Here is a 23,735-nt window from a genome sequence, read left to right on the forward strand (position 1 = left end):
TAATTTTTTTTGAAAACTTAACAAGCACCATTATCTTTGTTAACCATGAATTTTTTATGGAAAATACTTTCCACTAGAGTAGAGAACCGTTTTAGTAAATTCGGATGTAATTTTTCATGTGCAGAATCACTAGATTTTACTGAGGAAAATTTATAAAGTAACTATATTCAGGTCTCATAAGACAGTAGCAAATCGATCTAACAGATTTTAAATCATTTCCTCATGGGACAAATTTGAATTTGATGGATTGATCATTCATTTTTTTTTCCAGAGAAAACGGAGTATGCATGAATCAACAAACTAGAAATGAAGAAATAAGGTCGATTACTCTCTCAACGTAAAAAAATTCCATACATATGTATAGATATACATAGCAGTACATAAGATAGTAGGTTTAAGTTTCTAATAATCCTAATCTGGTCACGTCGAACTCATTGAGGAGTCCCCAATTTCATCCAGTCGTTTTTTTTCTACTGATTTTACAATGCCGAAAAAACCACAGTTTACGTGTGATCAATTATTTGAGCTTTTCAATGGTTGGTCTTTCATGAAAGATGGGTACTTGCCGTACAAGGATCCTATTTGGCAGTCTGCAGCTAGGGCGACAGGCGATAAATTGCACAAAGACTATCTTTATCAATACATTACACAAAATCGTGGAACAAAAAACAAAAATGCTGAGACGGGGTTATCGTATCGACTTCATGGCAGTTCAATCTATATGAAAAATCGAAAACAAAAAAAAACTCACGGAAAGAATTCTAATTGGTCCATGAAAATTCCAAAGCCACACCACCAAGATCTGGAAGCATTGAGAGCGACTATTCACCTGAATGTGAAGGAATGGGATAAATTGGGCCTGAACTTAAAGGCATACAAAGAAAGAGTATATGAAGTTCTTGTCGACGGCTGGTGTGACCAGGTATACTATACAATATACGAGCAGCTGAAGCTACCGTGTCCATTTACTTTCAAGTATGCAAAAATCGACAGATCCCCAGGTGGGATATTTTTAACTATCAAAGGTCACTGTCGCGAATGTCAAACAGAAATCCATCTATACAGTTCATCTGAGCCCACAGAAAATGGAATCGATTTTCACATATCAACCTTGGATACGAGAGGAGTCATTCACACGAAAAAGAGGCAACTTAGAGGAGATAAAAGAAAAGAGGTGGCACAAGAGTTGAGGGGAAAATCAGCATATTTGTGGCAACGAGAAGCAGCACAACGGCGGATGGAGTTTGGTGATGGTCGGCCTGCAGATATCTATTCATTAGAGGTTCTTCGTAAAGTAAAACAACAAGCAATAGAGGAAGAACTCGGATTAAAATCTGGAGAAAATGCTCTTATTTCTTTGTATAAGCTGGCACAATCTGCTGAGTAGTCAGCTAGCATCCGTGAGGTAGCTCTATACAAACCATACGTTATGTATTGGCTCCCTGAACAACTCACCATGTACAAAATTTTTTTAAAACGTGACAAAATTGGTAGTTGACGGGACCGGGACTATATCAGCACCGTTACCAGCAACAGCTGGTTCTAAGAATATAACTTTTATGTATCAAGCAGTGACAGGCTTTAACGATAAAATTCTCCCATTGTTTCAAATGGCGTCAGCGAAACATGATGCGAATACTCTGGCATATTGGATCCGGGAGTGGATGCGTTCAGGTGCTAAGGCTCCTAAAGAAGTGATTACGGATTTCTCATTAGCACTGTTGAACGGTGTAGCAATGGCTTTTAACGAATGTTCCCTACAAAAATATGAAGATCGATGCTTTTCGCAAGTTTCAGCGTCCAATGGAGCGTCCAAGATCGAGGATATGACTGTCTTACGCCTTGACATTGCTCATCTCATCAAATTCATAACTAACTGGTCGTGTTTTTCACAAAATCAGCCTCACGTGAAAGATTTTTTTGTACGCTCTGTAGTACTGCTAGTTCTTCAAACAAATCTAGAAGAATTCCAGAATCTTCTGCTAGCAGTTCTTACCGTAGCATTTTCTCCCAAGATACAAGAGGATAATAGTGAAAATGAGTGCTACAAATCACGGGAGAAGTTATTGAATCTGATCAAGATGGGCTTGAAAGATTGGAACCAAAATTGTCGTAACTCGGAGGATGATCCTTTTGCCGATCTCAGCAACATGAATTCGGATGATCTCGAAGGAAATGGAGACGACAATGAGAGGCCCATCGTGAGTTTCATTAATGTTATTGGAAAGAAAAGTAAGAAGAACGCAATATTGGAAGGGACTGTCAATAAATACACGTGCCCAAGTTTCGGGGAGAAGCTCATTAAATTATCCAGGCGCTTTGTATTGTGGACACACCTCATACCCAATCTTAATCGTCCGGTAATGGATCGTGGGATAGCTGAAATTGAGACGGCATCATCAGCACGTAGCGAATCATATTTTAAGGATCTCAAAAATAATATTTTGATGGGACAGAAGTGTCTCAGGCTTGACAAGGTCGTAGTTCAACACTTGAAAGTATTGAGTGGTACTGTCAACTTATTAGCACCCAACAAACATTCTAGAGTTCCGCCCAGAAGTTCTGCCAGTTCGTCTGATGAAGGTAGCGATGATGAGAGTTGCGATTCTAGTCATAACGAGAGCGCAGAATCCCGTGAACGATCCACACCATCTTTACAAACAAATGCACCATTTCATTGGATAACTCCGCTTACGAAGAAAGGAAGAATGTTTCATGAGAACATCCAGAAGATCCTCAGGAACAACCACCACAAAGCGTCTCTCCGAGTAACAAACGTCCATTGATGAGCCCTATCGATTTTTCAGGTGCTCCACATGAATCTACATCCGATGATTCGGCATTGATAAACAATTTATTTGATGGAAAAGCAATAACACGTAATTCTCCTTTGCTGGGTGGTCAATCAGCTATGAATGACATTAAGCTGAGTCTCAAGGAAGAATCGACTGAAATGGACGTCATCGATTTGTCTTCATCAGCTACATCTCCAATTCATCCAGTGTTGAAGAGAAGAAAAATCTGCATTTCGGAATCTGAGCACGACATACCTTCATCAACTCTCCTCGATTCGTGCTGTAAAAGTGATGCTCCTGAAAAAACCTCGCCATCTGTGTTAATGAATATTTCGAACAGTCGGAACGGAAACTCATATTTGAATGAGAAGGATGGTTGGAGAGGACTGCTTTCAAAGGAAACCGAGGATGGCGTCAACATCCAATGCTGTCCAGATATAGAAAATCTCCATTCACGACCAAGACTAAGTAAAAAATTACCCCTATTGAGAAATGGTAATCAGTTAGCTCTCATTCAGACTTCTCAGGGTTTTTCTCAAATTTAAAAATACGTGCGGAGTTGCCGCAATTTTCCATTGTATTCGAGCTGGATATGTGGATTGGGTTACCTACAGAGAGTATATCAATCAATCTAATCTAAAAGCTTTCGATGTTGTTAAAGTATTGTCAAGGAGGGGAAGAGTCCAACAGCTTTATAAAATCCGTTCCGAATTGATGCTGAGAATGAAAAAGCCTCATGGAAACATCGTGAACTGTGAATCCAATGTTGGCATAATTACTGAACAATTGTTGAAAGGAGAGCCCTCAATCACGACATTAACAATGTGCAATAATTGTGGCGAAGGGAATAGAAGAGAAAAAGTTGTATTGGAACTTGATCTGAATCCACTGTATAAGAGTGGTTTACAGGGCCTTCAGGAATCTCTCGATATCTACGCTCAGTCTCGAACTTCACAACTTTGTAAGGCATGTGTTAAAGAAAAATCCATAATTATTAGTTATGGGTCCCATTTATTTATCGATATTGAAGCTTTAGAATGGAGGGATCTAGCCAAGAGGAGTGGATATTTGAAAACTTACAGGAGTAATTTCACATTGGGTGAAATACCACTGGATTTGCGATGCGAAACCGACACTTATAAATTAGTTGGGGCGATCGAACACGAAGGACGTACGGACTCAGACATCCCAAAACATTATAAGGGACTCATTCTACGAAGTCGTAAAGGCCAAGGGTCCTGGCAAGAACACGATGGATTGACACCCAACGCTATACCTCATAAGCTAAAACGTAAAGAAATTAAGAGAGAAAAATCTCTTCACATGCTTTTTTATATTCAGACCACCCCTAGCAAATTGTGGAGCAGTGGGATTGAAAATTGATATATTAACTTGATCTCAATAAATAGTAGTTAATTAACATTGAATCTTCAAATTCCTTATGGTTTTCTCTTAATTAAAACTTTTTACCATTCCTCCATCCTTTCCCTCCTTTCCTAGAAGAATAGACCCATTGAAGGCTTAGGTGAAAACCAATCGGATAAAGATCAATCTTTGGGCTGACAATACTACTTGCACAAATAATTCAGTTCTAGTGGGAACAATATTAATTTTACAATCAACAACAAATAATTCCATTGGGGATTCAGCGTGATTTTCTACAGAAATAAAAAACAGTGTTCAATTTCCTTCTTCTTGAGATATCAACCGAATATTCATTTCAGTGCAACCGAGAAAAATGAACTCTACAATAGACTACCAATGGTTTCAGTTGAGAACCGAACGTCAATTACCCAATAAATGCGATTTTCGATGTCCTTCGTATCAAGAAATCGGCTGAACGACCAGTTCCATTCTGATCCAAGAAAAATCAATTCTATAATCCACTACAAACGATCGCAGATAGAAACCGAACGTTAATTGTCGCACTAGTGAGTTTTTCAATCCCCTTGTGTTTAAAAGGTCAATTAAACATTCAGTTTAATTCCGATTAAGAGAAATTATATTTTCCACTTGAATACTATCAACTGGTATCTCTTGAAAGATCAATTACACATACAGTTAGATTCAGATAAGATGAAAAATTTAGCTCATTAAATTACTGCTATCAACTACAAACGATTTAAGACGAGAATCTAATGTCCATTCTCCTAGGAATTTTCTCAACTCCGCTGCCGTAAAAAAAAATCGTATCGAAGATTAAGTTCAATTCCCATTAAAAAGAATCCCATTTCTCAATTCACTACTATCAGATACAAACAATTCCAAATAACAATCCAACAGCAATTTTCCATTGAATACGCTTCTTAGCCCCCGATCGTGAGGAATCAACTTCCGATTGCGAAAATTTCAAAACAACAAACGATTTCTGATGAGTGGTCAATGTCACTCCAGTTTACCCTACGAAATAGTTTCTAGTTATATTAAAAAATTGATTGAACTCTCATTTCTGTTCATATTACAAAAATTCCAAAACTACAATCAAGTACGAACGTTGGTCTATGACGATGGTTTTTTCCATTTTTTCCCACTGTTCGAAACAACTGCAAGTAATTCCTTTCACATATACATCTCGGCCATCTATCAACGCATTTTTTTGGTACATTGGAAATTTGTGAGCACTACATGAACGTTGGTTTATACAGTTCGTCATTTCTTTTGATTTTTTCCACGATTGGAAACCACTACAAACAAATCCTTTGACATATTGCAGTTCTCTAGCCCCCCTACCTATCGGTGTGTTGCGAATCTATGAGTACTACAAACAACTACAAACCATTTGAGACAGGAAACCAATGTCAATTTGCATATAGCTATCAATCATTTCCTACTTATGCTTTGAAAGTCGATTGCACGATAATTTCAGTTCGGATTGCAAAAATTAAAAAACTGCCATTAACTGCAAACTATTGCAAATCAGAATCCCACGTCATTTCAAATACAACTGTGTAATAGTTCTTCACTCTTTGAAAAAAAACCAATTGAAAGTTTATTACGATACCGATCGTGAAATTTCTAGAACTACAATCAAGTATGAACGTGGGTTCACAGGGATCTTTTTATGTTTCTTATGTCTTCCACCTTCAACCACAACTACAAACACATTTTTGCACATATCTGAACGACTTGTCACCGTTTGTTCATGGTACATTGAAATTCGGTCAGTACTACAATCAGTTGCTACTTATGCTCCGAAAGTCAATTGGACGTTCATTTCAGTTCGGATTGGAAAAGATAAAAGACTACAATCACCTACAAACTATTGCAAATAAGAATACCACGTCATTTCAAATACAACTCTGAAATAGTTCTTCACTCTTTGAAAAAAAAAACAATTGAACGTTTATTACGATACCGATCGTGAAATTTCTAGAACTACAATCAGCTACAAACGATTGCCAACGAGAATCCAATGTCACTCCAGCTGTAACTATGAAATAGTTCCTAACTGTGTTTCAAAAACGAATTGGTCGCTCAGTTTTCAACTACAAACGAAAAAAACGTTACTACTATTCCAAGTAGCTCAAAATCTATCAAATGTCAAATTTTCGTTCGAATCCCCCTAAGTGGGGTGCCCACTTCACGGAGCTGGCGAAGTCTGCGCATCGCCTCCCAGCATGCCAGAACAACATCTCCAGCGACTACAACGAGGGACCCAAGGAGGGTGGTGCCCTCAAGGGTTCGTAGTCGCCCGCCGTGCGCCGGGATACTGCCTTCCCGACGAGGGAAAGGTTCCAGCCTTCGTGCTGTCCCAGATGACGTCGCAGAGGACAAAGGATTGACTGCGCAGCTGAGCCAGCCAACGCCTGGATCTTCAAGAACATCAACCGGTGAATCCACTCAATTATTAGGTAGGGTTCGCGAGTGCCACGTCAGTTTAAGTAGGATCGATAGTCATCGCGTCCCGACCGGTGGCTCACCGGTACCCCCCGTTTCAATAGGGCACCCTCCCCGGACCCCCTGCGATCGAGGGACCGGGCGCGCAACGCAACGTTAGAATACTGCAATTGAACATGTCCCGCTCAATGGCAGTAACCGGGGAGGTCTTCCAGCTCGTTCGCAAAGAACGTCTGGACATACTGTTGCTCCAAGAGCCGTATGCCATTCGTGAGGCGAACACCTGGGCCATCCGCGGCCTAGGACTCGGAATGCGTATTGCCGCGAGCTCAACGGAGCGACCGTGGGCGGCCGTCGTTGCGTGCAACTCTGTCGTGGAGTTTGCTTACGTGTCCCAACTTAGTACAGCACATTGCATCTGTGCTGTAGCCCGCGTCCCCGGTGGATCCTTCTTCGTCGTCTCCAGTTATTTTCAGTACTCGGACCACATAGAAATCCACCTGAGGCAGCTTGAAAAGGTTCTCAGATGTCTCAGGGGTCGCCGCGCTATGGTGGCGGCAGATTCCAACGCCCAACACTCCCGTTGGAGCCCCAGGACCACTGACCGTGGTGTCCTCTTGGGTGAGCTCATCGAGTCTTTCGGTCTCCGCGTCGCGAATGATGCTAGGCAGGGTCCAACCTTCAGGAGTGCTGCAGGTGCGTCGTTCATCGACGTCCCACTGGCCACTCCTGGCATGTATAAATTCATACGTGCATGGAGGTTGGCGGACGAGTGGTCCACCGGTGACCACACGTCGGTTTTCTTTCGTTTAGCGATCCGGAGTTCCTCACAGCGCGTCAATAACTCGGGAGTCGGCGAGGGCTCTACCATGCGGTTCAACGTTCGTCGGGCCGACTGGGAAAAGTTCGAGGCGACCCTCGATGAGGAGGCTCGTGAGAAATTCGCGGACCATCCGCTACAGTCCCCAGCGGATGTTGAGAGAATGGCAGAGGTGCTGAGTGACGTACTCACCAAAGCCTGCCAAGATTCGCTGCCGCGCCGCAGGCATTACCGTCGCGCGAATGCGTGGTGGACCGAGGAGCTGACCAGCAAACGCAAGCTGGTCAGTCGTCTCCGTAACGGCTACCGACGGGAGACTAACCCTGACGCGCGAAAAATTAAACAGAATAGGTATCGTGTAGTACTGCGCTCGTACACTAGGCTACTTAGGACATGTAAAGAAAATAGCTGGCGCGGTTACATAACGACGGAAAGCAACGCGAATCCCGGGGGCTTTTATTACAAGTACACCGCTGATAAATTGTGTGTAGGCACGGTACTCAGCACCCTTAGAACCGCGAATGGCACGACACTTACGATGCGTCGGACTGCTGAGGTACTGTTGGACACACATGTACCCGACGATGATCCCACCGAAGACACACCGGAACAGACAGACATCCGCGAACGCGCGAGGAACCTAACGGTCCAGACAGAGGACGCACGAGACTTGACGGACGACAAACTTTGGGGTCTCGTAAAGACCCTTAAGAATGACAAAGCCCCAGGATGCGATGTAGTTGAAGTTAGGGTCCTGAAAGTTGCGGTCATGAGGATGCCTCACATCTTCGCGGGACTCATCAACGCCCGCCTTAAGCATGGCGTTTTCCCCACCGTATGGAAAGTCGGCACACTCCGTGCTCTCCTCAAAGGAGTTCACAAGGATGTGTCCGACCCCAAATCCTACCGTCCCATTTGCCTCTTGTCGGTTGTCGGGAAATTTTTCGAAAAGGTCCTGCACGGGAGCCTTACGGCGAAAGTCCTTACTGAGGACAAATTATCAGGACGTCAATATGGCTTTCTGCCTGGACGCTCCATGGAAGACGCGATAGTAGAGTTGCGTGAATTAGTCGAACGCGGTAACGACAAGAGGTACGTCATTCGACTCCTCTTCGATATCTCAGGAGCCTTTGACAACGTGTGGTGGCCCCTAGTCCTCCAGTCTTTGGCGGATCGAGACTGTCCGAAGAATGTCTTTGAAGTGCTCCGGAGCTACTTCGACAATCGGACCTTCAAGATCGCCTGCAGCGACCAAGAGGTTTCCAAGCCGGCCATCCGGGGCTGTCCGCAAGGATCAGTCCTCGGCCCCGCTTGCTGGAATCTTATGTTCGATGCCCTCCTCAATAGCATCGAGCAGAACTTCGGCGCAATCGATGTCGCCTACGCGGACGACCTTATCGCAGTCGTATCGGCCGACTCGCGTAAGGAGTTAGAGAGGATAGGCCGAGCCGTCGTCACATCGCGTCGTGGTGCGCATCAGCGAAGCTCGAACTGTCGAAGAGCAAGACAGAGGCAATTGTCCTGTCATGCAATTCGCAGAAGAGAGCGCCGCTGGTGCACTATAGGTGGGATAGGGCCCGAAGGACACGCCGACTCCGATACCGATCGGTTAAACTCGTGTTTCAGGGCGTCTTTCAGGCTGTCGCGTCGTATGCAGCCCACGGGTGGGTGGACCGCTGCACACCGCACGACTGGAGGAAACTTCGTACCGCGCAGAGGAGCGCGCTGCTGACGGTGACTGGCGCGTATAGGACGGCCTCACACGAAGCACTCTGCGCAGCGGCGGGAGTTCTCCCTGTGGACCTATTATTGAGGGAAAGAGCAGTGTGCTACCAAGCCAAGAAAGGCATTCCGGTCAGAATAGGAGATGTAGATATAGACCCCGCGAATCCGGGCGTTGGTAACAACGACCGCCCGATCGAGGCCGTTGAGGATATAAAAACAGAGATCAGAAATCTCTGGCGCAGCAGGTTCGAGCGGGCTTCAACCGGGAGGAACGCCTTTGTGTTCTTCCCCGATACTGCGGCGCGCCTGGACGCTAAGTGGGTCGAGTGCGACCACTGGGTCTCGCAGGTTCTGACAGGGCATGGGCAATTCCGGTCCCATCTTCATGACCGGTGCCTTGCCCAATCACGCAACTGCAAGTGCGACCAGGCTGAAGACACAGTCCAGCACCTCATCATGGACTGTCCAATATATGCACCACAGCAGGAGTGCATCGCGGGAATAATCGGGAATCGCCCATGGCCCCAGGCAGCACAAGCGCTAGTGTCGTCCAGGGAGTCATTCGCCGTGTACGCGGATTTTTGCAGGGAATGTATGTGGCTGAAATCCGTGGAAGCGCACGCGGAAATTAGAAATCGCGGTGACGATGAGTGAACGAATGAATGGGACCAACCAGCTCTCGTTGTCGGAGACGAGAGTCGTGGCACAGGAACCCGGTAACCTTCTCGGGGTAACCCTGTCCCGGTTGGAGATATGAATGGGAATTAGATTCATCTCTTCTCTTTTCTTCCTCTTCTTCTTCTATTCCATTTGTTTTAATCCCAAATACCCTTACCCACTTTTCACATTCTGGGTGTCAGGCTGACACCAAGGACCACCGCCCCGAGGTTCCCCGTGGGAGCCATGCCTGCGTCAGTCACTTGTGACCCGTCGCCGTCATGGTTGCAAAGTGTCCTTCGGCCATCTGAACCGGCCGACAGTATGGATTTTTCCAATCCCCCCCGTGGCAGTGGGTAATGCCCTAAGTGTTTGTTATCATGTAAGTAGGGTAGATTAATAGGCCATGCGAGGTTTCCGAAAACCATAACCTGGCAAGGTTGTTTTCATGATACCGCATTGAGTGTATAGATACTTGGTAGCGTTCGGCGATCTTTCGCGTATGAAACGTGTACTTGGGCGATACGCTACCGCGTATCTCGATAATACACTCATGATGTTGTTTTTATGGTTAGTGTCTTAGTGAATCTGTGCTTAAATACGAAAACTTTTCTCTAAAGCCAACGAAATTTATCCACAAATGATTGATAGGTAGCCGCCACAAAGCAAAACTGAAAAAAAAACAGATGATCCAAAAAATATCCTATTTATCAATGGTGATCGAACCGAGCGGAGCCACGTTACAATTGTGCTTTTTACTTCCCCAGAGCATTAGAAATGATTGGTATGGATATATTTGTTATTAAACAAAAAAAAATCCTATGAAAAAGTTCCTATAAAAAATGATCGGATCACCAAAAAACAGAATTGTGTATTATTTAGATTGAATTCAAAGAATCCCATTTCCATTCCAATAATTTTTCCCATTTGAGAATAGAAAATTACGAATACTTCATGATTGATGTGCCCTTATTTTTGAAATGTTTTTGTGAATAAATACGGTTAAACATGATAATAATATTATACATCGATAAATAGTCACCTCCATTCAATTTATTGGCCCACACCGAATGTACCTTTCATATCAGAAAAGAAGCTCAGGTGTCAAATGTAATTGCCATGACTGCAATAACTGGATGACGATAATTTTTTCAGAACGATTACTGTTGCTGCACTGCAGAAATATTAATAAACTTCAGAGTACTTCCAGTACACGTGCATGACATTAAGGAGAGGGAGGAGAGATCTGTCTTAATGCGCTTTCCCCCGCAAAAACAAATGAAAAATTTTTTTCGTGCCCTCAAGCGCCACTGTTCAATGTCGTACAGGTTTTTAGCGATTTCAGCTATTACCAATGGGCTTGAACTTGACATCAAGCTTCTTGCTTTGACCGCAAAATAGAAGGGCGTAAAGTCGCCACTCGGGAAAAAATTTCCTCCATCGGGCCTTAAGCCCACCGCGCATGCGCGACTGTCCTTATTATATAATGTCTGCAAAAAAAATGCCTTTTCAATTTATATTAAAAAAACCATTAACTGCAAACATATGCAACTTGCGTTCAATAAACATTTACAGGAGTGGGACGGATTTTGAAATGAAAAACAAAATAATGTTCCAACAATTATAATTGACATTACAACATAGGTTATGAATTATCAACAGACATTAACACGAATACATCCTTTGTATCACTTATCTGTAATGCCGATGAGCTTTATCTATTTTAAAAATAAAATTAATTAGTCTTGAGCTTTCTCCTTTACATATAAAAAATACAAATGCTGAATAAATACTGATGTTAATGAATAGATCCCACAATATCTAATACAGAAATATTTCTCATGAATATCATGCAAGTTAGAAATAAAACTGAATAACCTGTGTATCAATCCAGGGTTGATACACTCGAGCTACCAAATTGATATCACTCGAGATATTATGTTTATTTCAAAGTCTATCCAGGTATTAGAACTGGGGAGAAGAAATTTAATGGTTAAAGGTAATTAATAATTACTTAACACGGACACTGCATGTATGAAAACACTATTTGCTGTATTTTATTTAGCCGACTTTGCGTATAATGTTACGAACAAGACTTATCACGTCACACTACCGTAAGTATCAGAAACAAACTGTACCCCTCCGTTTTGCCTCGTGCCGGAGACCAAGCCAGTGAAGGGAAAATGTCATACCACAATTAATTTTAGTTGGCTCTGATTGGTGGAATCTATTGATGGCGGGACCAAAGAGGAGTGAGTTGAAGAACGGCAGAAATATGACATTTTTGAAATCATACATCTCTGGCCAGACTCTGCTCGAAGTGTGTCCAGCATATGGATGCTAGTAAAATTGGGGAGTTACCAACTATAAATACCGAGTTCGGAGGTTCTGGGCCTTCGCGCGATTTTATGGTTCAGAGACAAAAAACGGGGAACAATTGATGGAGACAAAACAACCTGTTCAAGTCTTTCCGTGAGAAGTATCATTTATGATATTGGGTTTAAGAATGATGCAACTTAACATATAATTTCAAGCAATTATAGTCATTGCAGCTTCTGCATTATGTTGATATAAACGAACTAAAAATGGCATTAATTTTTTCTCAATCATGAGAAGTCCTCAAAAAGAAACGAAAAAAGTCGGTTTTACGGGCGAAGATTTTACGTGACAACGTCTTTTTCTCGGTAGAATATTTATTGATATGAATATAATTAAATTGCACAATAGGAACAAGGAATTGAATGAAAATAAGAATTGCACAAATTTTAACTATAGAAATATATTTTGTTTACTAAAACATCGTACATGTAAACTTAAACTTAACTAACTCCTATTTGAGTGATTTTGTTGAGGATAGGACGATGATACGAGAAATATGAAATGAAAGGAAGTGTTTCTGCTGTAATGTGTCTTGCGAAAGTCAAGTCGATAGTTGTTCCTTTTAACGTAGTTGACTTAGAAACGTTTGATACGCAATCAAGATTATACGTATTTTTCATGAAATTAAGAAACGAGTTGTCAGGCTTTACGTTTTTGTTAAAATCACCACACAGAAGAATCGGTATACTAGAATCAACTTGCACGAACGGTGGCACGTACTGGCTGTTGTCGATGTACGGAGCGAGTCCTTGCCATAGTAACATTCCAATATCCTGCATACTAGCTCCTGGATGAATATATACAGCACCGAGTATAAACTTGAAGCTAGTATTAGCGGCGAAGCAAGTAACTTTAGTCATGGACATGTCACCCTTGGTTTTAATGACACGAGTTACGTCTGTAATCGCAACTTGGACCACTTCCGCCGTAGATGTCGATGATAATTTACGATAGATCGCCACTCCACCAGCCGCGTTGGTATCTGAGTTAGGTCGATTATTTTCCCTGGATACGCACTCATAACCCTTGATTGGAGTTGATTCACAAGTGTCGCGCATCCACGTTTCAGTCAATACTAAATAGTCGGATCGTGGTATCACTGTATCTGTTTCAATGTCCGTGGCATGGGCACTTAAACTTTGACAGTTGATGTTCGTTACAATAAGTTGTCCAGCGTCGGTTGCGTCGTCACAGAATTTTACGGCTTGTTTGGTAATTGTGTCTAGAGTGTGTCCACGAAGTCGTAAGTATTCATTGCGAATATCTCGAGTAGTCTGTGAGTCGTTTCCATCTCGGCCATGTTTGAAAACCAATGGAGAGTCCTTTTCTGTTATGATGTACAATCCGTCGATACTTGTGACGCGGCTCATGGCTACATATACCAATTGCTGTGGTTGTTTTGAGGAGTACTTGTAAACAATTGTAGTAAACGTCCCACCCTGGGCCTTGTGGATCGTAATTGCACAAGCAGGCACGCAAGGAAATTGTTTTCGCTTGCACTTCACTGTTTTTGTCAACGAAATGTTTACCACTTTCTTGTGCACTGGCACCCAATCGACGGATAAGGTGTTTGGTTTGCTGTGCACATGTGGTCGACATTTGATTTTTGCTTTGGTACCCGTATTTTTGTCTTCAAACTGGAACCATAGAGTGGCGATTTCATCTTCAGCTGGCGGCAAACTTGTGCTGGTCGATGGTCCTCCTGGAGCAGAACGGTCATCTGCATTGGCTGGCTGACGTTCGATGTATAGCAAAACTCCAATAGCCCCATTTACCAATCCATCGGCGACGTCTATGTTAGATGTAATCATGTACGGATATCCTACTGCTAATGGCAACATGTATGGCAATCCGTCGGTTTCTGCAACCGACATCTTGTGAAGTTTCCCTTGCTCCCGGCTCTTTTCAGAATTGCTGGAATACCCAAGCATAATATCAGTGGCGATACAGTTGTGTGCGTTTTGAATTGCGTTTCGATTGTATGAATCTACTTCATGGTTGCTGTAATACAATCTGACAGCGTCGGGTACGTTCTCTTTGCACCAGACTTCAGATTTGTGCCTGGCCTCAATAAGTGCGATATTATTGACACTTAGTTTGAGTCCATCTCCAATTTTGGTGAGAATCGTCGAAAACAGCTCGTCAGTTTGTCGGACAACACGGACTAATGGGAAGTAGTTGATGCTTTGCCAGAGTACAGGTCCTCCGAGTTGGTTGTGTGGTACTGTGTAACACGGACTAGCGCGCACAGGTGGCAGCTGTCTGAAATCGCCGCATAAGATCATGTGAATGCCTCCGAATGGTTGATCGTAAATACCGGTAATGTGCTGTAGTCGATAATTGATTTTTCCAAGTATAGCTGCACTCAACATGCTGATTTCATCAATGAAAACAACTTTCACGCCGACAAACATGTTTCTGTAGGCTTGCAAGTTCTCAGCAGAAAGAAGTTTTGTCACTCGAGAATTTGTGAGACGAAACGCTGAGTGAACTGTCGTTCCGCCAATAGGGACAGCTGCTTTGCCTGTGCTTGCACAAGCAACGTATGCGTTGTTCAGTGAGTTGTGTTCCTGTGTGTAACGATTGTACGTCTCCATCAGGCACTTAACTGAATAAGTTTTCCCACAGCCGGCCGGTCCTGTGAAGAAAACTTGTAGTGTGTCGACGACCTCATCTCCACAGCCATGTAAACGATGTATGACCTCATGAATCAGCTCACGTTGTTCAAGGTTCGTCGTTCGTATCAGCTCACAAAATTGCTGTTTTGGCATCACGTTTGTACGTTTTTTTACGACCGATAATAAGCCTTGTCGCGGGATGATTTGATTGACATCATCGTTGTTCTCGGAACCTTCTCCTCCTAACACCTGCTCGACAAACACTCTCCTTTCCTCAATTTCTGGTGGTTCTCTGCTGTCTGAATTTTGTAGAATAATCATAGCTTCAAGCTCTTGCATCACACTGTCGATGTTGAGATTGTTTTCGAACAGCTGGCGGCGTTCCATGATGGTATCCTTGTTATCATTGAACAGTTGTAGAAATTTATTGCTATCAACAATGTCAGCTATTTCATTGCGGAAAGGCAAGAACAGCAATACCATTTCACGTTGATAATTAACAGTTTCATCTACTTCGTAGCGTCTGTATCGTATTATTCGTCCAATTTTTCGTCTGCGGTGTTCATTTGATGTCGTCCTTCCCACAGTTGTCCTTTCCTCGGTCACCGGTTCTACAATTTCGTCTTCTTGCACATCTACGTCATCTTCATTGTCGATGAAATCATGATAATCAGCGTAATACGAAGCAAACTCGGCCAAATATGAAGATTCCAGAGAGGGAGGTCGCTCTTCATATCGCTGCATGATGTTCTTGGTAAATACATCTGTACTGTCTGCTTCGATGTTTTCGCGATCCATTTGTTTCCTACGTTTGCGACAGCGTTGTCTTTCCGATGGCCAAACTGTTGGTATGTACATAATTTGACGGCTCGTTTCGCTCATCGGTTGCCGTAGTAAATACCATGCTGCTTCTTGAGCTGACATTTCAACTGCATTAAGAAGTTTGACACTCAATGCTTTCAATTGGCCCGTGTAGTCCCGGTCAGGATGCTCTTCCATCATCTTAGTCAGCTCACGATTCAAGTTACCCATTCCACGAGCTGATTTGTTCACATATTCCACGACATACTGTGCGCAGCTGTATTCATCCAAGATAAACTGGATATCGATGTTGGATTTGATTTCACCAGCGAGGTAAGGGTTGAATGTGTTCGTCATAAGTTGGTCGAAGTTGCGTTTGAACAACATAGATGGCCTGCGCAAAGTTGAACGCACTACGTCAAGATATGCATCGAATGTCAAACTATGCTCCCTAAGAAAGTCGTCCATGCTAGCGTATGTACGTTCGCTGAGACAGTTGCGTAGCTCCTTGGCCTTTTTTTGGAATGCTATGCGGCGTCCATCAGTTTGAGGCATTGGGATCAATACACGGGTAGTGAGCATTGGCCAGTACGGGATCCCAAATCTACAAGTCGTTTCGCCTCGCTTCGTGCAGGTGAAAGTGTGCTTGTGGATTTGATTGGCGTAGATGGTATCGTTGGGCACATCTTCTTTGGCGACGGAACTCAGCTTCTCCACGAGCTCGATGGTCTTCGGCATATTTTCTGACACAGTCTCATGTGGATCATCGTGTAACCACAGTAAAATGTGAGCGTGCGGACTTCCTCTATGTTGAAACTCAATGCGAAGGAAATAATCCTCCACGTAGTACTGGCCAAACGGATTGTATGACTGTTTTGATTTCAGCATTTTCATAAATGTACCAACGAGTTTGTGGAAATATATGCAACATGTAATTGGATCGTCACTCACCAAGTTGCACCGCTCTGATGTGTTGAGATCTTCGGCGACTTTGCCAGGATATTTGTTGCTCAACTTGAGCAGTAAATTCAGCAATACTAACCAGCGTACCTCGTTTGCACTAAGAGTGAGAAAGATGGTCGGTTTACCAAGTTAACGGAGCATAGCGAAGAGATCTCGTTTACGAGAGGCCCAGTACTGGACAGAGTTTGGCACCGACTTCATAAAGGCGAGATTCTGCACAACGAATTCTTTGAGAAACTCCGGATCCTCTAACATGCGTCGAGTTACGCTCTCTGTGATCGAAACACTTCGGAATGTGCTGTAAATCCCATCGACCATTCGCAGACGTAGAATCTTCATTGCATCGTATAAGACTTTTTGAGGCGTGGCTCCACGCCTGTCACTCCGTCGTATTTCACTGGTCGCCATCATGTACGGTGTCACTGAAATGTTCATGTTGAAACGGCGGGGCTCTCCGAAGTATATCGCAGGAAATGATAGTTCTTCTGCATGACGGTCATAAATGATGTTAAGAGGCGTTGCCCGATGTCCTGGTGCGATGTCAAGACAATCCTCTTCATTCCACAGTAGTGTGTGCTGTCTCGCAGCAAGAACTTCAGACTCGGGCGTATATTCGGCGGAGATTGCTTCGATCCGATTAGCAGGATCATCTTGAAGGCCTTCATCTGATGGCAATGCAGGCTGCAGTCTTGACAAATCTATTTTGATATCGTACAAACGATATAGACTTGAATTTTGAAGTACATCTAACCATTCTTTGACCGTACGCTTAGACATGTACCCGCTGATGTAATTTGTTTTGTGTGCAAGATTCCTTTTGATGTTAACGTTGATAACATCGTCCTCTTCTAGATGGCGAGGCAAGCATTTTACCATGTCTTGTACGTTGACTGGGACGTTTATCACTTGTCCAATAATTCCATAAGAGAAATCATGACGCAGTCGACGCACTTGCATAAATGGAAGGCGCGGTGAGACCAAACGTTCACTGATAGGATCCAGAGGCGGTAGACCTGGAGGTATGTCAGGATATGAGAAGCCGTTCACCTTTGCGAGAGTAGGAAGCTTACGCTTATTCAGTGATTGTCTACAGGTGTTGCAAGACTTTGTATAATCCTCCTTGCGTAGCTGCCGATTTTCCTTAACGTACCAATCCGAGATTACCTTCAGTTGTAGTGCAGTGATGGTTTTAAGGTCATTCTTGAACCACAATCTGTCACAAACCGAGCAAGCATGGCCAAAATCGTTGTCCAGGAAAGTAGATTGAAATCTCCGTATTGACGATGACCATTTGGTATACCAGGTGGATTGTTCCAGTTGTATTGCTGTTTGGCTTGAAGAAGTATTCGGTTGTACATCAGTCCGAGAAGATGCTGCTCTACGTTGTCGGAATGCACGTTGCCGTTGAGCGTTAGTTAGGGGAACGCTCGTTCTCTCCGCCACGACAGGAACGCTTGTTCTCTCCACCACAGAACAAGACGTTGAAGCAGGTGACTCTGACGTACCGCTGGTGAGGGCTATGTTAGCAGATTTACGTAGCTTGAACCTGCGTTGCCTCTCCGCAGCCGCTTTTGCAAAGGCTCTTACTTGTTCAGGAGTTCTGGTCAATGCTTTTCGTAGTCTGTACTCACGTTGTCGCTCAGCATTCGTTCTGGCGGTAGAGGTGGTGTGTGGAACAACGAAAGGTACTGCAGACGTTGACGGCACGATATCCTCCGTCTCCATTGATGTACTGGAAGTTGAAGGCACCGTTTCCATTGTTTTGAGAGTGGTGATTCCTGTTGAACATTTGAAATTGAATGGATGAATTTTTAATTTTAAAGAATCAATTTGAAAATCAAAACACTTATTCAGATCGAAGGTTCAAATTTTTGCTAAATAAATTTGAAATTAATTAAAATTTGTAATTGTAAATGATGAAGTTGAAAATTAAAACATTTATTTAAATTAGATGTTAAAATTCTTGCTCAACACAGTTTAAATCAAGTTTTCTTCTATCTGCCACTTTTTCTTAATATTTGTAATTTTAAAGAATCAATTCGAAAATCAAAACATTTATTCAGATCGAAGGTTCAAATTTTTCCTAAATAAATTTGAAATTAATTAAAATTTGTAAAATAAAAAAATTTGTAATTGTAAATGATGAAGTTGAAAATTAAAACATTTATTTAAATTAGATGTTAAAATTCTTGCTCAACACAGTTTAAATCAAGTTTTCTTATATGTGCCACTTTTTCTTAATATTTGTAATTTTAAAGAACCAATTCGAAAATCAAAACATTTATTCAGATCGAAGGTTCAAATTTTTGCTAAATAAATTTGAAATTAATTAAAATTTGTAAAATAAAAAAAAAACCAATGAGTGTTAGAACTCACGGGCGATGTTTTAACATTTATTGAAACTTATGGTTTAGGAAAATAGAAGTAATTTCAACACCATCTAGGTACCTGTGCGATTTCTATGAACACATTATCAAATGTGACATTATAAACAATAAACATATCCTTTATTATAAAATATAAACATTTCTTTTATTATAAAAAATAAACATTTCTTTTATTAAAAACAAAAGAAAATAATTTACTAACCAAAAAGTATTTCAATTCATCATATTCGCATATCGTTTTTAAAGCCGACCGCAGCTCTCTGTTTCGTTTTGGCTACCTAATTCATATGAAAATTTCTACACACAAACATACACTACACATATCATAAAGCCAAAAAACAAAAAACAAAAAATAATACCTTATCCAATGCAGACTGATCTAAATCAATATTCATACACACGCACATATATACGCACATACATACTTGCTCAGTCGTCATATATATGATGTGCCAAAAAACAAAAAACAAAAACACTCCCACCACCGACCAACAGCCACTAGAAGCCAGCAAAGCAAATCGTTTCTGGCACACAAGTAAACACACACATCCGCACACACAGAATTATTTTCGTCACTATCAACATTTATCAATAGTATGACATAACCTATAAACTCAGTTTCTCAACTTTTGTGTCAATCTAACAATTAATCAATCAATCATAGTTTACGATAATGAAATATCAGTGTACAATTATTTACCTTTATTGTTGTAGTTGTTGTAAATGACGAATCTAAGCACTCCACATTTTCACTACAGACACAGCAGACGATACTTTAACCACACGTGTGAACTTGTATTATGACGCTTTCTTGTTTTTCCAACGCCAAGAACGTTCGAGAAAGACAAAGACAGAGACAAGCATGCGCCGATTCAATGCGCGGCAGACCGATCATAGTTGAGTGGGAGAGAGACGCAAGGCATTCGGCGGGCCTCTCTCTCGTTCGGTGACTCATCGTAACGTTACCGGGCGTTACACTTTTTCATAAGTGACTCCCAGCCGCAACCTAATTTAAGACGTTGTCACGTCAAAAAAAAGAAAATCATTAAGAACCAGCAAATTATTATAATTCCATATTTTTTTCTTAATTAGAACGAACCAGTTGTCAGTCTTACTGCAATGAATTTTGCAGTATTCAAATTTAAAAAATCAGACGCTTAGATCAATCAAACTTCATGATGTCTTAATCTTGGTTATTTCAGAAAAGTTTTCCATGCACATTATGTATGACTTTTGTTGCCGTAGACGGTCCTCATAAGTCTAGAGGTGTAATTAGTCTTCCGGCCATTTTACACCCTGCCTTTAAGCAGCCGTCTAGTCGCTGGTCTCGAGTATCTGTGCCCCACGCGCTAACTCATAGAGGCCCTTGATACCGTCCCTGTCGACACGTATATCTTTGCATGCGGACCCAAAAACATCCCATCTGGCGTCATCGAGCCCGCCGCATCTTGTGCATAGGTGAAGAGGATCCTCCTCCGTCAACCCGCATCTTTTGCATAGGGGGTCTGTCCCTTTGCCTATCTTCGATAAATACAGAGCCAGGGGCCAGTGTCCAGAGATAAGCCCCACTATAGCTCGGAGCTTAGCCCTGTTTACCCCCAACAGAGCTTCTGCAATCTTTCTAATGGGTCTTTCCAAGAGGGATTTTGAGCGTCTGGCACCCGTTTCCGAGCCCCACTTAACCACAAACCGCCTGTCCCCACGTTCCTTGACCAGGTCCTTCACAAAGTATGTGTGCACGCCTACGCGCTCCACTTCCCCCTGAGAGGCCCTTCTGCATCCGTTCTTAGCTAGCTCATCGTCTTTCTCATTGCCTCTGATACCAGCGTGGCCCGAGATCCAAGCCACCTCTAGCCGACTGTTTACGGCGATTTCTTCCATCAGCTTTACGCATTCACCCACTAGTTTTGAGCAACACTCGTATTTGAGTATTGCCCTCAGCGTGCGTCTGCTGTCCGAGTAGATGAAGATCTTTTTGCCCTTATCCCCTCTCTCCAGGATCATACTGGCGCAGGTCCTCAGGGCAGCCAGCTCTGTCTGGAGCACGGTTCCGTGCGAGTCCAGCCCAATGCCCTTCGCTATTGCGGCCCCTCAGACCAGACGCCCGCTCTTCCGCTCACCTCAGATCCGTCTGTATACCCGACTATCCCCTGGGGCGGCATCCAGTCCGCGTCCTTTCCTGACGAGGTTTCCCCCCATCTAAGATTGACAGGAGTACCTGTGAAATTGGCATCTGGTTCTGCAGGCGTCAGCACCGCGCGACAGTAGTCCTTGCAGCTCTCTGTCTGCGCGGAGGAGACTAGCATGCCCAATCATGGTTCCCTGTGGCCGCAGTCTTGCAGCCGATTTTGTCGCCTCTTCCCTCATAATTATGTGTGGCGGGTCGTTCGAAGGGCCCCAGTTATGTCCAGCATCGCCAGCCTGCCTATTCTGTCCACCGCTTTCCTGTGGCAGGACTTATTCAAGGCCGTCCACCACACAACGGCTGCGTATGTAAGCTGTGGGGTCGTTAAGGCCATGCACGCCTGCACGCCCAGAATGTCATAGTGACGTTGTTGGTTTGTTTGGTGAGATACTTTTGCCAGTTGAGCTTCTTGTCGAGCCAGATACCTAGGTATTTGACTTCCCCGGAGAAGTTCAGTTCTGTATTGTCAATGGAGGGGGGTCGGCGGTACCCCTGCTTTTGCTTGTAAAGTGCACCATCTCCGTCTTGCCTGTGTTTACTCTCAGGCCCTTCGATGTGCACCACTGCTGAACATAGTTCAGCCCTTTCTGCGTCTTGGTATGTAGCATGCTCGCGTCGCTGCTAGTTCCCAGCAGTGCCATATCGTCCGCATATGCCACTGTCCTTAACCCGAGCTCCTCGAATCCAGTGAGGAGGCCGTCGACAACGAGGAGCCACAGCAGAGGGGAGATAGCCCCCCCTGCGGGCAGCCCATCACCCCTACAGCTTTTGCCGCACTGTCCCCGAGGGTGGATTGACAACCTCCAGTTCGGAATATGGCGGCTATCCATTTGGTGACCGACGCCTCGATCCCAAATGATGCCGCCGCTTTCTCCATCATGCCAAAAGAAATATTGTCGAAGGCTCCGTCTATGTCTATAACGACACCGAGGGAGTCCTCCTTCTTTTCCCTTCCGTTTTCTAATATGCCTACCAAGTGGTGCAGTGCAGTCTCGGTTGATCTGCAAGCTTGGTATGCATGTTGTGAGGGGCATATCTGGTTTGCCCTCAGTGCCCCCTCCTTAATATGCCGGTAGCAGTCTGCGCAGGAGCAATGGACCCCCTCTTCGCAAGAGGGCCGGATATATTCCATCCGGACCCGGGCTCTTGTATATTTCGGAGGAGTCCACCGCCCACCGCAGCCTGTCCAGCGTTACTATTCTTGCGGCTAGCTCCCAGTCAGTATTGCCGCTTCCCGTTCCCGTCCAGTCTGCCCCAGGGCACTCCCCTGGGTGCTCTGCATGATTCAGCCGGGCATGCCACCTGCAAGGACTCGGTAACGGCGACGAGGATTCTCTTCACCTCGTCCTCCCTGCAGAGCTTTACGCGTCCTACCCTGAGCCTATTCTCCAGCTTTCTCTCAAACGAGCATCAATCTCTCTCAATGCATCATTGACATCGCGAGGTGAGAAATGTAGGCCCAGAGGCCCTGTTTAAGTTCTCCAGGTCCGCGTCTGCTATAAATTCCCAGAGAGCTGTGCGTTTGCGTCCCATCCTATGATGAGTGGCAGCCTTTTGGCTCTACAGTGGTTCACCAGATCACGCAGTTCCTTAGTAGGTGGTGGTGCTGGTGAGTCATGCGGAAAGAGGGCCGAGCAGAACACAATGTCCTCCGTCTCTGCCTCCCCCCGAAGCCTCATTACACCCGCCACCAGGTATCTGTGGCAGTAGTTAGCCATCCCCCTGAATCCGCACACTCTTTTGACAGCAATGCAGGCCCTGGGGCCCAGGTCGCCCCGGGCATAGAATAGCTCCTCCTGGCCTCCCGGTAAGCCTTTAACAGAGCCTGCGTGATGCCGGGGCTCCTGTATAAGGCATATGTCTGTGTGCTCCACCGCAAGGCTGCGACTCAGCAGGGCAGTCGCAGCCCTCCGGATCATCGGGTCCAGTTGGCGTTCCTTTTCGCCCGCCCTTGTCACCTGCGGCTCCTGACCCACTTTGTTCAGTACCCGCATTTCCGGGGTCTCGCTGGGCCCGGGGTACCCCTCCACCTCTCGCTCTCCGCTGGGTCTCGTAAAAATGAACCCGACCGAGGCAGTAGAAGTGGGCCATCCCCAACCTCTTCAGGACCTTCAGGGACTTGGGGTCCACTCCCAGCACCATGTTCAACCCCCTATCCCCGCTTCTGTAGTCCCAGACCCTCCACTTTCCAGTGGTGAGGGTCTGGTTCTGCTTCCCTAGTCTTTCCAGGGCCAGTGCCGCTCCCACGGGTTTTCCCGGGAGAAAGGCCGTCACCCTGGTCAGCGTATGGAGCGCTTCCTTACCCAATAGGATAAGTGAGGCCCCTTGCCAGGGTGCTCAGTTGGGCACTATGGCCTTCAGCCAGTCCTTCGAGCGGCCATCCGTGCATGCCACCCACAGCACTCCTTCCTCATACCGGTCGTCCTCAAAATTCGGGAGCTGACCGTCTAGGTCAGTCCCGAACAGTGCTGCCACCGGCGCCTCTTGGACCTGGTTGGCCTGCTCCTTCGTCAGAGACAGCTCTGGGTAGCCAGTTGGCGCTATGGCCACCCTGCTACCACTCTGTGC

General features: G+C 44.4%; 2 protein-coding genes across 2 annotated transcripts; both read right to left on the reverse strand.

The window, feature by feature from the left end:
• Window positions 1–11,955: 11,955 nt before the first annotated feature.
• LOC135168149 (uncharacterized) lies at window positions 11,956–18,353 on the reverse strand. The gene is made up of 4 exons (XM_064132071.1): window positions 16,771–18,353; window positions 16,584–16,692; window positions 12,663–16,502; window positions 11,956–12,174 (listed from the first exon to the last, which is right to left on the reverse strand). The coding sequence occupies exons 1-4, from the start codon at window positions 18,351–18,353 to the stop codon at window positions 11,956–11,958; spliced, it is 5,751 nt and encodes a 1,916-aa protein (XP_063988141.1).
• A 1,943-nt stretch (window positions 18,354–20,296) lies between these two features.
• On the reverse strand, window positions 20,297–21,288 carry LOC135168150 (uncharacterized). Its single transcript, XM_064132072.1, has 2 exons — window positions 21,103–21,288; window positions 20,297–21,019 (listed from the first exon to the last, which is right to left on the reverse strand). Exons 1-2 carry the CDS (start codon window positions 21,286–21,288, stop codon window positions 20,297–20,299), a joined length of 909 nt encoding a protein of 302 aa, XP_063988142.1.
• Window positions 21,289–23,735: the final 2,447 nt, after the last annotated feature.

Source organism: Diachasmimorpha longicaudata, chromosome 12, assembly GCF_034640455.1.
Source record: "Diachasmimorpha longicaudata isolate KC_UGA_2023 chromosome 12, iyDiaLong2, whole genome shotgun sequence".
Lineage (NCBI taxonomy): Eukaryota > Metazoa > Arthropoda > Insecta > Hymenoptera > Braconidae > Diachasmimorpha > Diachasmimorpha longicaudata.